At 34.1% G+C, this 16,211-nt stretch overlaps 1 protein-coding gene across 7 annotated transcripts in view; it reads left to right on the forward strand.

The window, feature by feature from the left end:
• Positions 1-16,211, forward strand: part of SCFD1 (sec1 family domain containing 1) — a 107,546-nt gene that overhangs the window by 35,868 nt on the left and 55,467 nt on the right. For all 7 annotated transcript variants that reach the window (XM_072838118.1, XM_072838115.1, XM_072838116.1 and 4 more), the window contains 4 exons: positions 1,509-1,648; positions 4,657-4,747; positions 5,290-5,363; positions 6,099-6,180. In XM_072838118.1, coding sequence (XP_072694219.1) covers positions 1,509-1,648; positions 4,657-4,747; positions 5,290-5,363; positions 6,099-6,180 — 387 coding nt within the window. The remainder of the gene's footprint in view (positions 1-1,508; positions 1,649-4,656; positions 4,748-5,289; positions 5,364-6,098; positions 6,181-16,211) is intronic.

Here is a 16,211-nt window from a genome sequence, read left to right on the forward strand (position 1 = left end):
GATTTCTCATATTTAGCTGTTAATATCTATTGTGTTTCCTTCCTATTTGAGTGAGCTGTTGTACAAACTAAGGTTACAGTATGGGGATGGGAAAGTAAGAAGAATTAAGTAAGGTTACTGATGTATGTATCCTATGATGATACGAAGAGTCAGGAAAAACATAGTATTAACAGGCTGAAATATAACATTATATACTCTTTGTCAACTTCTTCATCAACTATGGCGATTGGACATCTGTGTATTTCACACTCATGTTTTGTGTCATAAGAGAAAATAGCAAGGAAATAAACACAGTAGTTTTAAAGGATAAGTTGCAGGGTATGTATGGTCTAATGTACTAGACTCAGTATTGTTGACCTAGTTTCATCAAAAGGAGATTAAGTTCTATTAAGTACACTTAATCTGCTAGGTCCTAGAAGTTTAATTATTAGTTAAAAATTAATAATATAGCCATATTTTGTCTTTAGCTCACTATTCTTCAGAGTAGAGTTGAACCATAAAATACTATTACATGAGGAAACCCCCCAGGTCTACGGCAAGAAGGAAGGATTAAAAAAATACTTTTATTCTGGTTTTTGTGTGTTTGTTTTCTGAGAAAGGGCAAAAAAATTAAGCCTCACATGAATAAAATTAGTTCTAGGCAGAAAAGCTTATAATGCTCCGACTACCTCTTAGAAATTATATAAAAGGGAGTGCTATTATTATTGTAGCTTCTATTGTAATTTTTTTTAAATGCAAACCATCAGTTAACAGATCAGAATGTTAAGACTCCCTAAGAGTTTTAAAATTATATTTAAGGGGTACATGGGTGTTTCAGTAAGTGTCCGACTCTTGATTTTGGGTCAGGTCATGATCTCAGGTTGTCAGATCGAGTCCTGCATTGGGCTCCACACTCAGTGGAGATCCTCTTTCTTCCCCTCCTTCTCCCCTTGCCCTCTTCTGTTTCTTTCTCTCTCTCTCTCCCTCTCTAAAAAAATTAAAAATAAAAATACTATATTTATGATTATGTTTGTTACTGGAACCTGGTAAACATCAAAAGGCCTGGTTAAATAAATGGATATGTCTAAATGTTGGACTACTGTATAACTATGATAAAGATGAAGTAGATGTACATATACAGGTAGAGAAAGAGCTCTAAAATACATTATTGAAAAAAAGTACAAAAATACATAATGTAATCCAGTTCTTTAAAGTAAAATTAAAAGGATATGTGTATGCTGGCACTTGCAAAAATATTTTTCTAGAAGGATACACAAGAACGTTAACATGATTTTTATATATTTTTTGAAGTTTTAATCATTTGCATCTACTACTTTAATTAAAATACATAAATATTAAAAGTACATTTGTGTGTGATGAAACATTGGAAGGAGGTCTTTAAATTTCAGATGTATATTTTGTCCTTAGAATTATTAGAAAGGGCAGTAAGAATCTGTGTTATTTTCCTTGTTGTAGGAAATATTATCATTCTTGAAATCTTACTTTAAAAAAAGATTACTTTTTCTTAGGATTTCCACTTAAACAGAGTTAATTTGGAAGAATCTTCAGGAGTAGAAAATTCTCCAGCTGGTGCTAGACCAAAAAGAAAAAACAAAAAATCTTATGATTTAACTCCAGTTGATAAATTTTGGCAGAAGCATAAAGGAAGGTAAGTAAGAAAAACATCAGTAAGTGAAAGATTCACCCCTTATAGGGAAATGAAGATGACATCTGACTTAATGAAATTGATGAAGTAAATAAAAAAGATCATGGTGGTTCATCCACACAATGAGTAGGGGCTATAATTAAATAGTCCATAGGGATATATCTATTTCTCCCTGATTCCTAGGTTGTTTCTTGTTGGTTGTTTTTTGGGACCACTTCTCTTTTCAGTAAACTCATACTATATGATTTTGTAGATTTTAGAGATAGTCTTTCTAAATTTTTTTGCTGTCCCCATTGACCCTCTACAAAACCATTTCTGCCTTTCACTAAAATAGATATTTGTGATAGAGAAACATTGAAATGTAATCTTCCCTCTCTGTTCCATGTTTGCCTTCATACAAACCCAGTTTTAGATATCTGTGGAGAGAGAATACCTAATCCTGAAAAACATTTATTTAAAGTACATTAGAAATACTAATTTGTTGTGTGATTTTTTTATAGGCAGATATACAGATCCCATGTATTGCTATGTCCCTTAAAGTTTAGCATACTTCATGGGCTCAGTAATTGTTTAAAAAAAAAAAAAAAAACGTGATCTAGTGGTCATTATGGCTAAACAAACCATTCTGAACAAGCCGGAAAAAATCATTCTTAGAAAAAGAATGCTGCTCATCAGCAATTATGGAAATACAATGTTATTTATTATTATAATTTTGAGTATTTCAGGTATTACTGTACCTATGTATGTGACCAAGTCCTTGATAGGGCTGTTCTTTTTGGCCTCATTTATGTTTAAAGAGAAGTAAGATATAGACGTGATTCAACCAGCTGGGTTTTTTGTGTGTTTTGTCGGTTTTTTTATAACTATTTTTTTTAACATTGGAAAGTCACATTGCTTATAACAAGGAATTTTATTTTCTCTGTAGAGAAAAATTATTTTCCTCTTTCTGACTGGCAATTTGGGTACTGTTGTAATTTGTTTTTTTTTTGTTTTTTTTTTTTTTTTTAAATTTTATTTATTCATGAGAGACATAGTGAGAAAGAGAGAGAGGCAGAGGGAGAAGCAGGCTCCATGCAGGGAGCCTGACGTGGGACTTGATCCAGGATCCCCAGGATCACACCCTGGGCTGAAGGCAGGCGCTAAACCGCTGAGCCACCCAGGCTGCCCCTGTAATTTGTTTTAAATAATTTTCTCCTTGGAATTTCATAGTCTATGCTCTTTTACATAATGGCAAAGTACAAGAAGTTACATTTACATTATTTATAGAGGATGCAGTATATTTTAAAATTAATTTTAAGATTTAGATTTTCTAATAGTAAAAAGCTTTATAAAAGTCTTCATTCAAATCTGGAAGATATGAACTTTTTAATGTGTATATTTAGGAACAATCTAAAAAGTCAGTTGAATATTAAGGACTTTAATTTTTTGTTTGTAAGTAAGAATAGCCCTGAATAACTCTCACTCACATATCGTACTACAATATTCTAGAACTATAGTAATAGTAATGTGGGCACAAAGACACTGGCAGATAGTGTAGAGTAAAACAAGTAACTTAAACCTCTCTGAACTTCAGTTTCCTCATCGGTAAAATTTAGGGATGATAATTCTACCTCTTGCCCTATTTCAGAAGGTTGTGATGAAGATGAAGTGAAATAATATAACAAAGTAACTTTCCCAAAGTCATCCGGTTATCATCGTTAAAAGCAAGAATAAATCCCAATTTTAGAAGATCCCAAAAGGCTCTGGTCCTAATTAATAATAGTGTGTACCTCACCAAGACAGTGGTTAGATTATATATGAGAACAGAGACACATTCTTAGCATTGTGTTTGGCATACAGTAAATACTCCGTAAATATAAGCAGTTATTGTCTGTTAGCCCTGAGACCTGAAGATACTGGAGATTTCAGGAACATCTGGTTCAACCAGCACGTTTCAATAGGTTCAGTGCTCTGTTCTGCCAGCATAGGGGCTGCGGAAGCTGAGGTTTGTGCCTGTGGTGGTTATGTAAAACTGGACCATGTTCCTCAAAATCCTCTCAGGGTCTTCTGTCATTTCTCTCAGTCTCTACTGGATAGTATGTGCTGTCATTAATCAAGTGTTATCAAGTCTCAGGGCAAGGATTTCTTTTTAATTGCTGGTCCTGTTCTCTCAGTCTCTACTGGATAGTATGTGCTGTCATTAATCAAGTGTTATCAAGTCTCAGGGCAAGGGTTTCTGTTTAATTGCTGCTCAGACAGGACCTCAGGACCTTTCATTTCTTAAAGGAAGAAAAGCTTCTGGCCTCTACAGCTATAAATGAAAAATACTTATGTTAGGAACCCTTTTATGGTCAATGTACATTTATTTAGAATTATTCAAGATTAGTGCCCTGTGAAATTTTTTCTACCAAAGCTATCAGTGTTTGCAGATCACTTGTGTCTGAAGTCTATGGAAATTACTGCTAAACCACACTTGCCTGGAGGAAGACATCAGGCGTTAGACCAACAAAAGTGGCCTATATTCTACTTTTACTATAAGATATTAAGCTTACAGAATTAAAAGATTTTTCTCACAATTACTTGCATGAAATATTTTTTAAATGCCATCTTTGTAATTATATGAACCATGTGACAGTCGTATTAATTTGGGTAGTAATATTTAATTGATGTTTCATATACCATGCCTTCTCTTTTTTGTTTTTCAGTCACTTTAATATTTTACTTTTTTTCTAACAGTGTATAGGTAAAGAAAAATGTGATATGGTTAATGAAAATAATAGAAATAAATTTAAATTTGCTTAGTTGTATAAGAATTACATGCATTTTAAAGAAATAGTATTTATAAGTAGATATCCAAGGATATGTATATTTTTTATGCTAAATATGCTGTGTCATATATTAAATATATTCCAATCCAGATAGGTACATTTACAATAAAAATAAATCCTCATTGGATGTTTTTCAGAATTCACACAAAAATCAATATTTTAATATCATACTCACAGTTCCTCTTGTTTTCAATACTATTTCAGTCCATTCCCAGAAGTTGCAGAATCAGTTCAGCAAGAACTGGAATCTTACAGAGCACAGGAAGATGAGGTTAAACGACTTAAGAGCATTATGGTAAGATTCCGTTTGCTTTCTTAGATCTACAGGGAAGCAGAAGGATATCTGGAGAGAAAAAGCTTTACTTTGTTTTCTCATGAAAATTTGAAACCATTCGTTGCTTTAATAACAAAAGTATTCTCAACTTAGATAAAAGATCTTTTTTAAAAAGAAACCTAAAGAGCACAACTTAAAAATTCTGAATTTATGATCTGAAAAAAATAGATAATGTGGCTTTATTTTAGAGATATCTTTTCCAGTGCTGCTCATTCTACTACACTTTGACCTAACCTCAGAGTTCAGCTCTACTATTTATTACTACATGAGCTGTGGCAAGTCTCTGGACCTATTTCTTTATCTGAAAATACCTGCTGGTCCATCATCATCCAACTTACTAGACTGGTGGTGACCAGAACTTTTCTGTAACTGTCAAAAATGGATAGGCTCGTTCCTTACAGGAAAAAGATTTGTTACTCTGGGTGACCTAAATCTTAGTGTTTATCAGTGATCTTAGGAGTATATTGATTTTTATGCTTCTGAGATCTTTTTTTCCTCCTCAGGGACTAGAAGGGGAAGATGAAGGAGCCATAAGTATGCTTTCTGACAATACTGCTAAGCTAACATCAGCAGTTAGGTAAGTAAGCAATATATGCTCTTTAAGCCTTTATTGATTATTGATAAGATTTATTTTGAACGTTAAAAACTTGGCTAAAGTTTTTAATAATAAGAAATAGTAGGTAATAGTATAGACCTTAAAAAAAAAAAAAAACTAAACTGTTTTTAACTTGTTCAAACTGAGTTAAATTACCTTCATACAGCAGATCATTTACTTCTTTAACTAGTTAAAATTGTATAATGGGGATATATTTACCAAGAAGATAGTATTGGTGGTAATAATACAAGTTATTATTTATTTTATCATTGCTATTATTTTATTAACTAAAGGTTAAGCACAATTTCTTTCTGATACTTATGAAATGCTATCAAGGAGAGAAGAAATGTGTTTTAGATATATAAGTAAAATCATATTTCCATTAATCTGATTATGTTCTGAACCTCCAGATTTTGGAATCAGAAAGTGAAATGGTGGAATAATGATATTTAAGAGACAGATTACTTTAAAACAAGAAGCATTTAACCTGTATTAAAGTAGTGAATAAAAAAAATAAAATAAAATAAAATAAAGTAGTGAATACTGTATAGAGTAAAACCTAGAGGTTAAATTCGGTTGACAGTTTAATTTGTCATCTTGTAACTTTTTTACTGTTCTAAGTTTCCTCAGAGGAAACACTCAGCTGTGTTTTATTAAGGTCTGTGTCATTTTCTTAGAAAATTTAATGGTTAATTTTCAATTTTTTGGTACTTGTAGTTCTTTGCCAGAACTCCTTGAAAAAAAAAGACTTATTGATCTCCATACAAATGTTGCCACTGCTGTTTTAGAACATATAAAGGTAAATTTAACCCCCTCCCTACAGTATTTATGTATTCTACTTATGTAGGGTTTTATACTTAAGATAATTTCATATTCATTCTCTCGTTGAGGCCTCAATATAACATTATGAAATATAATTACCAAAGGCAACATTATTATCTTCATTTTTTGCAAATGAGAAAGCTTAAGAATCCAGAAAGAATAATGGTTTGCCAAGGTCACATGTTCAGTAAATAGAAGTTATAATCTCTGGTATTTCTATTATATTGCCTATTATTGCCTCAATAACTATCTCTGCATTTACTACTCTGTTAACAGTAGACTTGTGTCTAACAAACCATCAGGAATATAGATTTAGACACTCCTTTTACTATAGTACTATCTAAAATATCCATTAACTCTTAGTTTTTAGATGAGTCTTTTAGCATTAAAGCTTCCATCTCCTGTTGTACTGTGATTTTGAAAAAAATAGGTTGTATTTTCTATATGTTGTTATCATAGTTCTATTATCTTATTACTTTGTTCATAATAAGTCACCTTGACTTAATTAATCCTTCAGTATTCTACTGTCGCTTATTCTCTGGACATGGAGCTGAATTTCAGTGACAGATTGACCATACACTAGGACATCATTATTACCGACCCCTACTTTCCATGTGATATGTTACATTTCAAAAAGCAATGTGAAAAAGTTAAATATGCTTGTTCCAAATTCAAGGATGTTGATAACAGCTTGGATTTATGGAAAGGGGACTTAAACATGTTTTTCTTTTTTAATGATCTAAAGAGCTATAGAGAATAAGAAGGAGCCAGTACAAATGGATAATAGACATTGTGCAGCATGGAATTTAAACATGCATAATTTCTTTTGTTCCACTTCTCAGTATTGATTGATATTTGCTATTTTCATGTACCTACAGGAATAGATAATTGTGCTGTTTATAGATGACTCTGCTGATGATATTTTCCCTTCCATATGTAGCATCTTTATAAAATGGGAAAAGGCTGCTCAGGTCTGTAAACACCTGAGGTCACTGTCTCCTGTGGACATAATGTATATAACCAGGTGAAATACAACAGAGAGCTATACTGAGAATTTCCTTCAGTAGGAAAGACAGGCTTTGCTTACAAGGTGAAGAATGAATCTAATATAAAAAGTTTTTAAAAATTTATTGCATCAAGACAAAATATAAGTTCTAGTTTATATCTGTTAAACTGTAATTATATACTGAGGAACTTATGATCCATTAAACATTTTTTGAGTACTTGCTGTGTGCCAGGCAGGGTGCTAGGTGCTACATGCAAATAAATAGACAAGAAGTAAAAACAAATTCTAAGCTATGATAGTTAATAGTCCTATATGGGCTTGAAGATTTAAGCTGTTCTATGGATTTTCTGTGACTTTAGGGTTTTTTGCTTATGTATTTCATTAGTAAAGTTTATTGATTCTTATATTTTATTTTCTGACCCCAGGTCTCATAGTTCTAAAACCAGGAAAATGCCAAGCTCAGCTCCTACCACCAAACCTGACTTGTGTAACCCAAAGTAACTATTATTGTACCTATAGAAAGCACACAGTTTCATCCTATTCATAAAACTTCACAAAATTATCTTGCTACAGACTTATATGAATATACTCTAGGTCAGAGCTTATGGTGTGAAAAAATTCTACCTAAAGTAATTGATTTATTCAGTCATGTTTATTCAGTCATGTTTATTTTGTGTTGTGCTAGGCCCTGGAAGTTTTGTGCGAAATAAGACAAGTTCTCTATTCTCTTGGAGCTAATATTGTAGTAACAATAAACAAAGTACCCAAATTAGAAACCAAGATAATTTCAGTCATTTAGGTGATGTGAAAACAAAAAACAGGGTGATATGAGGTGATGGAGAGCAGCTGAGAGGGCTACTCTAAGTGGTTAGGAATAGGTAGTTAGAGAAATCACCTTTAATGTGATGTTTGAGATGAGACCTAAATCACAAGGAGCGACTTAATAAAAATCTCAGGGCCAGGCATTCCATCAGAGGAACTAAAAAGTGCAAAGGCCTTAAGACAAGAAACAAGGTTGGTATGTTTAAGTATGTAAAAGAAGACTAATAGTGATTATGGTGAGGAGGGGAAAAGTGATAGACTATGGGATCAAGAGAAATAGCAACTTAAATATGATGGGAAGTCATTGGAGATTAGTGACATCTGATTTACGTTTTAAATGGATAATTGAGGAGTGTGAGTGATGGCTGAGTTCTGGACATAAGTGTGGTGTTGAAAGATAGCTATTACTGCTGTTTAGGTGAAAAATGGTGTTTAAAGGCAAAATTTAGTATAAATGCTTCATAATGTTTGTTTGTAATTTTACCCTAATGATTTTATGAGTTTTTCAAAATATTTTGTGGTAATAGAGGCCATCTATCTGACTTTAACATGCTACCATGCATGACACATATATTTCTGCTCTAAGAACTGGTCATTTGGCTCTCTTTATAAAAGAAGTTCAAACTAATTTGGCATTCAGTGTGTTAAGTGACTTTATATAAAAGCTACACATTTTGGGGATAATTTTTTGCTGTAACTCAAGGAAAACACCCTTCAACGGGGTCTGATTTAAAGAAACCATACTATAAAATCACTTGCAGAAGGAAAATGATGTCCTCTACAGGATATACTGTTCCTCACTTAGTCATTCTAAGAAACCCCAGTCAACATCAGAACATCTTTAAATATCATTGATTAAGGAGCATATTTATCATAAATATTTACATGTCAGTCTATACTTGTATTTAATAAGCTGCATACTCTTAAGAAACATTCTGATATAAATTCTTTTAGTATAGAAAATTTTAAATGTTTTTATGACAAGTCCTTTGTAATGTTGGCCAACTCTTTTAAGTTATTATTTCTTGTCAGAGTTAGCATATAAATTCTTCTATTCCCATTATTGCTTATTACTGCTAGTTATAAAATTTCTTCTTAAAGTTTTTATAATAATTAAATTTTCAACCTTATAATATTTACTTTTAAGTGGCTTGGTTATTTGTACTATGACTATTCTATGCCACGTACCTCTGGCTATAATGTTAATACTAACATTAAGTACTTTTCTATGTGGTCTCTTGCTCTTTTCACCAGAATTTGTTAACTATTTGAGCCTCACTTCTTTGTAAACTTTTAATCACCTAAGTGGTAAATATTTTTTATTACTATTGGCAAGAATATTATGACTTTTCATGCAGAGATCTTAGAACATTTCTCTGGGTATTCATCCTCATTGCAGTTTTGCAAATTTTTCTTTTGAGAAGTTTAGATCATAGCTGCTTTTTTACATTTCCTTAGATTATTTTCTAAAACAGAGTACTAAAAGGAAGTAATTTCTTTAGAAGTCATGACAGTTATCTGTCAATCAGTATTTTGGTGGAAAGCTAGAAATAGTGCATCAATTTGCAACAACTTTGGCAAATATTATTACCTATATTAATATTCAAGGATTTTAGATTTTAACTTTAGTTTAATAGATTAAAAGAGTGAATTGTTGAATTCTCATTTGTTTTGAGTATTCCATACCTTTTAAATCTCTTCTTTAGCTATTCTTTCATTTCTGACACAAGTATGGCTTTACCACTTGCTGGTTGTTGGGAAATGGCTCCTGGGATGAAGTAATTTTATAGACACAATTTATTTCAGTTCTTGTTACCTCACCTGCATAGTCAAACTGAATTAAGTATTCTTTAGAAGATACCTAAGAAAATGAAAAGACACCTATGTGTAAGTCATAGTAGATGATGGGACACCTGGGTGGCTCAGCGGTTGGGCATCTGCCTTTGGCTCAGGGCGTGATCTCGTGGTGCCGGGATCAAGTTCTGCATCAGGCTCCCTGCGTGGATCCTGCTTCTCCCTCTGCCTCTGTCTCTGCCTCTCTCTTTCTGTGTTTCTCATGGATGAATAAATAAAATCTTAAAAAAAAAAAAAGTCTTAGTAGATGAGAGAAATAGCAAGATGCGTTCTTTCCCTTAATGCTCCCACCTGAAAGGAAGATCTCTAACATCTGAACACTTCATCTGAATACATCCAGCAAAAAACAAGCTGTTAATAAACTATTATGGATTGAAGCTTCATTGGTGCTGAATTCTCATTTTTGTTTTGCTGCTTCTTGTGGAGAAAGTTCAGGGGTACTGAATTAGAGCTAAAGACATAGATCAAGCAGATGTACTGCCTTAGGTCTATATTCTGAATAAGGCTCAGCCCTTGGTAGCAATGCTGCCTTTTAACTATAGCATCTCCTCTGGGGTACTTATATTTCTTTGGCTCAACTTCTCTTTTCTACGGGAAGATAAGCTTTAAAAATAAAAACTCTATTGATTTCCACCAGTCAATAGACAAAATTAACCGATGCCTTTTATTCCTTCTATAAAACATAGCAGCTGCTGGCCACATTATGACATGCTAACAACTGGCAGCTAGGATGCTTCACAGATTGAATTTTTTGTTTACCTAAGAGTTATTTATGTTTGATTCCAGTCTATTTATGCCAATTATATGAGAAGAAAGAAGGATTGTTTCTTTAAAACTAGGTTATACACCTTAGATTTACTGAAGATTGTGATTTAACTATTGTTTAAATTAGTACTGGCTAAAAAAGGAAAAACTTAACTAAAAATTGGAAAATCTTGAAAAATACTAAAATTGCTTTGCGGATGTCTAGAAGTTTTTTGGTTCCACTTCAAAGAAACTAAAACTGGAAATTATAGGTGATCCCTTATAGGTGTGCTTTGTGCAGGAAAGAATAAAAAATTCAGTGAAACCTCTACTCAAAGAAGAGGTGTTGAACCCACATCAAGATTGACAGACAATTGTATATCAAGATTGACAGACAATTGTATATTTTAGGTCTTAAGTTAAAAGACAGTATTCAGAATATATGTATATACACACACACAACACATGAGGGGTTTTTTTTTTGTCATTCTTTACAGTAACTGACTTTGATTAACTGGTCACTACTCCCCTATCACATTAGGGAAGAAATTTTACTGTACTAGAAATCAGAACATTTCTTTGGCTGTATTTTAAATTATCTCTCTCTCTCTCTCTCTCTCTCTCTCTCTCTCTCTCTATATATATATATATATATATATATATATATATCAAGTAAATGTTCATATAACTTTGGTGTCTTTTCAAGGCAGGGGGACAATATATTCTGTAATAGAAAGACCCAGTGGATAAGCTATCATTGTATTTTAACTCTTCTTACCCAAATAAGGTTAGTCACTATCAGAACTTGAAGGGTTTTTTTTTATTATGACCAAAGATAGCTCTCAAATGAGTGGAATATCCTTTAACTTCTCACTATGAATTTCGGGAGTCTTTCCACATCTCAAAAAATAAAAAGTGTGAAATTACCTTTCTCTAGTTCTTTGCTCTCACTTCTCTGCCATCTGCTTTTGCAGTGATGAAGGATTGTCATTGAGACCCAATTATAAAGGTTAAATTCAAAGAAATAAAGACTTCTCAGAACATTTGATAAGAAAATAACCTAATTAAAAGGGCAAAAAGACTTAAACAGAGACTTATCTGAAAAAGATATCTAGATGACAAGTTCAACATCAATAATCAGTAGAAAAATGGAAGCAAAACCACGAGACATCTCTACACGTGTATTTAAAATGTCTAAAAAGGGGTGCCTGGGTGGCTCAATCAGTTAAGCATCTGTCTTCAGCTTGGGTCATGATCCCAGAGTTCTAGGATCAAGCCCCACATCTGGCTCTTAGCTCAGTGAGAAGCCTGCTTCTCCCTGTTTCTCTGCCTGCTGCTCCTCCTACTTGTGTGCTCTTTCTCTCTGTCAAATAAATAGTCTTTTTTTTTTAATGTATAAAATTTAAAAATCAATCAATCATGAAATATAAAATGGTATTCCACTTTGGAAAATAGTTTCTTGGTTTCTTAAAATGTCAAACAGAAACCAGTCATTGGTCCAGCCATGCCATTCCTAGGTAGTTACACAAGACAAATGATAGTCTATGTTTATTGTACACATATATTCACAGCAACTTCATTATAATAACCAAAAATTGGAAACAACTCAATGTCCACCAAGAGCTGAATTGTGTAAATAAATCCTAGTATTTCCATAAAATGGAATACTATTTGGCAATAAGAAGGAAGGTATTATTGAAAGAATATGGATGAATCTCAAATACACTGAGTGAAAGAAGCCACATTAAAGAAGAGTACATCATCTATGATTGCATTTACATAAATTTCATAAAAATGCAAGCTAATCTATAGTGACAAAATGCATATCAGTGCTTGCCTGGTAACCTGGAGAAGAGTGTTGGAGGGCCAAAAGGGAGGCATTACAACGAGGAAACTTTACTGGATAATGAATGATAGGTTCACTATCTGGATCGTGTTCATGATTTTATGGGTGTATGTATGTTAAAACTTAATAAATTTTGTATTACATCAGTTATATTGTCAAGTTATACTTCAATAAGATAAAAAGTAACAAAACAAAAACATTTTTGCCTAAGCCATTGATTGAGAAAGCCAAGATTAATTTTAATAATGTGAGTTTTTTGGCTTCACGTTGAAAGAGACCTAGAGTAGCAAGAAACAGGATATGCTGTGTAATATATGAAGAGGTAAGCCCAGGAGAATTTTATAAAAATTTTTCCCTTACAGGAATATACAGAAGAATAAATGCAGAGAGTAGAAGCAAATTGAGATAAGGAGTAAAAGGAGACGACTTGCATTCCTTATTTTTTTTCATAAACTTCTCACATTTTATTTATTTATACCTCACCTAGTTCTACAAAATTTGAGGTAGGTTATGATAACAGTACATGGAACAGCCAAAGAGAATAATTAATGAAAGTCAAAATCAAACATAACCCTTAAAGAACTTCTCTGTCCTCTGGCTCTTGTTTTCCACAGTCATTTGTTTTTTGTTTTTTTTTTAATAAACTAATTTTTTATTGGTGTTCAATTTACCAACATACAGAATAACACCCAGTATTCATCCCGTCAAGTGCCCCCCTCAGTGCCCATCACCCACTCACCCCCACCCCGCCCTCCTCCCCTTCCACCACCCCTAGTTCGTTTCCCAGAGTTAGGAGTCTTCATGTTCTGTCTCCCTTTCTGATATTTCCCACACATTTCTTCTCCCTTCCCTTATATTCCCTTTCACTATTATTTATATTCCCCAAATGAATGAGAACATACAATGTTTGTCTTTATCCGACTGACTTCACTCAGCATAATACCCTCCAGTTCCATCCACGTTGAAGCAAATGGTGGGTATTTGTCGTTTCTAATGGCTGAAGAATATTCCACTGTATACATGGACCACATCTTCTTGATCCATTCATCTTTCGATGGACACCAAGGCTCCTTCCACAGTTTGGCTATTGTGGCCATTGCTGCTATAAACATTGGGGTGCAGGTGTCCCAGTGTTTCACTGCATCTGTATCTTTGGGGTAAATCCCCAACAGTGCAATTGCCGGGTCGTAGGGCAGGTATATTTTTAACTGTTTGAGGAACCTCCACACAGTTTTCCAGAGTGGCTGCACCAGTTCACATTCCCACCAACAGTGCAAGAGGGTTCCCTTTTCTCTACATCCTCTTCCACATTTGTGGTATCCTGCCTTGTTAATGTTCCCCATTCTCACTGGTGTGAGGTGGTATCTCATTGTGGTTTTGATTTGTATTTCCCTGATGGCAAGTGTTGCAGAGCATTTTCTCATGTGCATGTTGGCCATGTCTATGTCTTCCTCTGTGAGATTTCTCTTCATGTCTTTTGCCCATTTCATGATTGGATTGTTTGTTTCTTTGGTGTTGAGTGTAATAAGTTCTTTATAGATCTTGGAAACTAGCCCTTTATCTGATACGTTGTTTGCAAATATCTTCTCCCATTCGGTAGGTTGTCCTTTAGTTTTGTTGACTGTATCCTTTGCTGTGCAAAAGCTTCTTATCTTGATGAAGTCCCAATAGTTCATTTTTGCTTTTGTTTCTTTTGCCTTTGTGGATGTATCTTGCAAGAAGTTACTGTGGCGGGGTTCAAAAAGGGTGTTGCCTGTGTTCTCCTCTAGGATTTTGATGGAATCTTGTCTCACATTTAGATCTTTCATCCATTTTGAGTTTATCTTTGTGTATGGTGCAAGAGAGTGGTCTAGTTTCATTCTTCTGCATGTGGATGTCTAATTTTCCCAGCACCATTTATTGAAGAGACTGTCTTTCTTCCAGTGGATAGTCTTTCCTCCTTTGTCGAATATTAGTTGACCATAAAGTTCAGGGTCCACTTCTGGGTTCTCTATTCTGTTCCATTGATCTATGTGTCTGTTTTTGTGCCAGTACCACACTGTCTTGATGACCACAGCTTTGTAGTACAACCTGAAATCTGGCATTGTGATGCCCCCAGCTATGGTTTTCTTTTTTAAAATTCCCCTGGCTATTCGGGGTCTTTTCTGATTCCACACAAATCTTAAGATGATTTGTTCCAACTCTCTGAAGAAAGTCCATGGTATTTTGATAGGGATTGCATTAAACGTGTACATTGCCCTGGGTAACATTGATATTTTCACAATATTAATTCAGCCAATCCATGAGCATGGAATATTTTTCCATCTCTTTGTGTCTTCCTCAATTTCTTTCAGAAGTATTCTATAGTTTTGAGGGTATAGATCCTTTACGTCTTTGGTGAGGTTTATTCCTAGGTATCTTATGCTTTTGGGTGCAATTGTAAATGGGATTGACTCCTTAATTTTTCTTTCTTCAGTCTCATTGTTAGTCTATAGAAATGACACTGACTTCTGGGCATTGATTTTGTATCCTGCCACGTCACCAAATTGCTGTATGAGTTCTAGCAATCTTGGGGTGGAGACTTTTGGGTTTTCTATGTAGAGTATCATGTCATCGGCGAAGAGGGAGAGTTTGACTTCTTCTTTGCCAATTTGAATGCCTTTAATGTCTTTTTGTTGTCTGATTGCTGAGGCTAGGACTGCCAGTACTATGTTGAATAGCAGTGGTGAGAGTGGACATCCCTGTCTTGTTCCTGATCTTAGGGGAAAGGCTCCCAGTGCTTCCCCATTGAGAATGATATTTGCTGTGGGCTTTTCATAGATGGCTTTTAAGATGTCGAGGAATGTTCCCTCTATCCCTACACTCTGAAGAGTTTTGATCAGAAATGGATGCTGTATTTTGTCAAATGCTTTCTCTGCATCTAATGAGAGGATCATATGGTTCTTGGTTTTTCTCTTGCTGATATGATGAATCACATTGATTGTTTACGAGTGTTGAACCAGCCTTGTGTCCCGGGGATAAATCATACTTGGTCTAGATGAATAATTTTCTTAATGTACTGTTGGATCCTATTGGCCAGTATCTTGTTGAGAATTTTTGCATCCATGTTCATCAGGGATATTGGTCTGTAATTCTCCTTTTTGGTGGGGTCTTTGTCTGGTTTTGGAATTAAGGTGATGCTGGCCTCATAGAACGAATTTGGAAGTACTCCATCTTTTTCTATCTTTCCAAACAGCTTTAGGAGAATAGGTATGGTTTCTTCTTTAAACGTTTGATAGAATTCCCCTGGGAAGCCATCTGGCCCTGGACTCTTGTGTCTTGGGAGGTTTTTTTTGATGACTGCTTCAATTTCCTCCCTGGTTATTGGCCTGTTAAGGTTTTCTATTTCTTCCAGTTACAGTTTGGGTACTTTGTGGCTTTCCAGGAATGCGTCCATTTCTTCTAGATTGCCTAATTTATTGGCGTATAGCTGTTCATAATATGTTTTTAAAATCTTTTGTATTTCCTTGGTGTTGGTAGTGATCGCTCCTTTCTCATAATGATTTTATTAATTTGAGTCTTCTCTCTCTTCTTTTTAATAAGGTTGGCTAATGGTTTATCTATCTTATTAATTCTTTCAAAGAACCAACTCCTGGTTCTGTTGATCTCTTCCACAGTTCTTCTGGTCTCGATTTCGTTGAGTTCTGCTCGAATCTTTATTAACTCTCTTCTTCTGCTGGGTGTAGGATCTATCTGCTGTTTTTTCTCTAGCTCCTTT

The sequence above is a fragment of the Canis lupus genome, chromosome 9 (genome assembly GCF_048164855.1).
Source record: "Canis lupus baileyi chromosome 9, mCanLup2.hap1, whole genome shotgun sequence".
Taxonomy (NCBI): domain Eukaryota; kingdom Metazoa; phylum Chordata; class Mammalia; order Carnivora; family Canidae; genus Canis; species Canis lupus.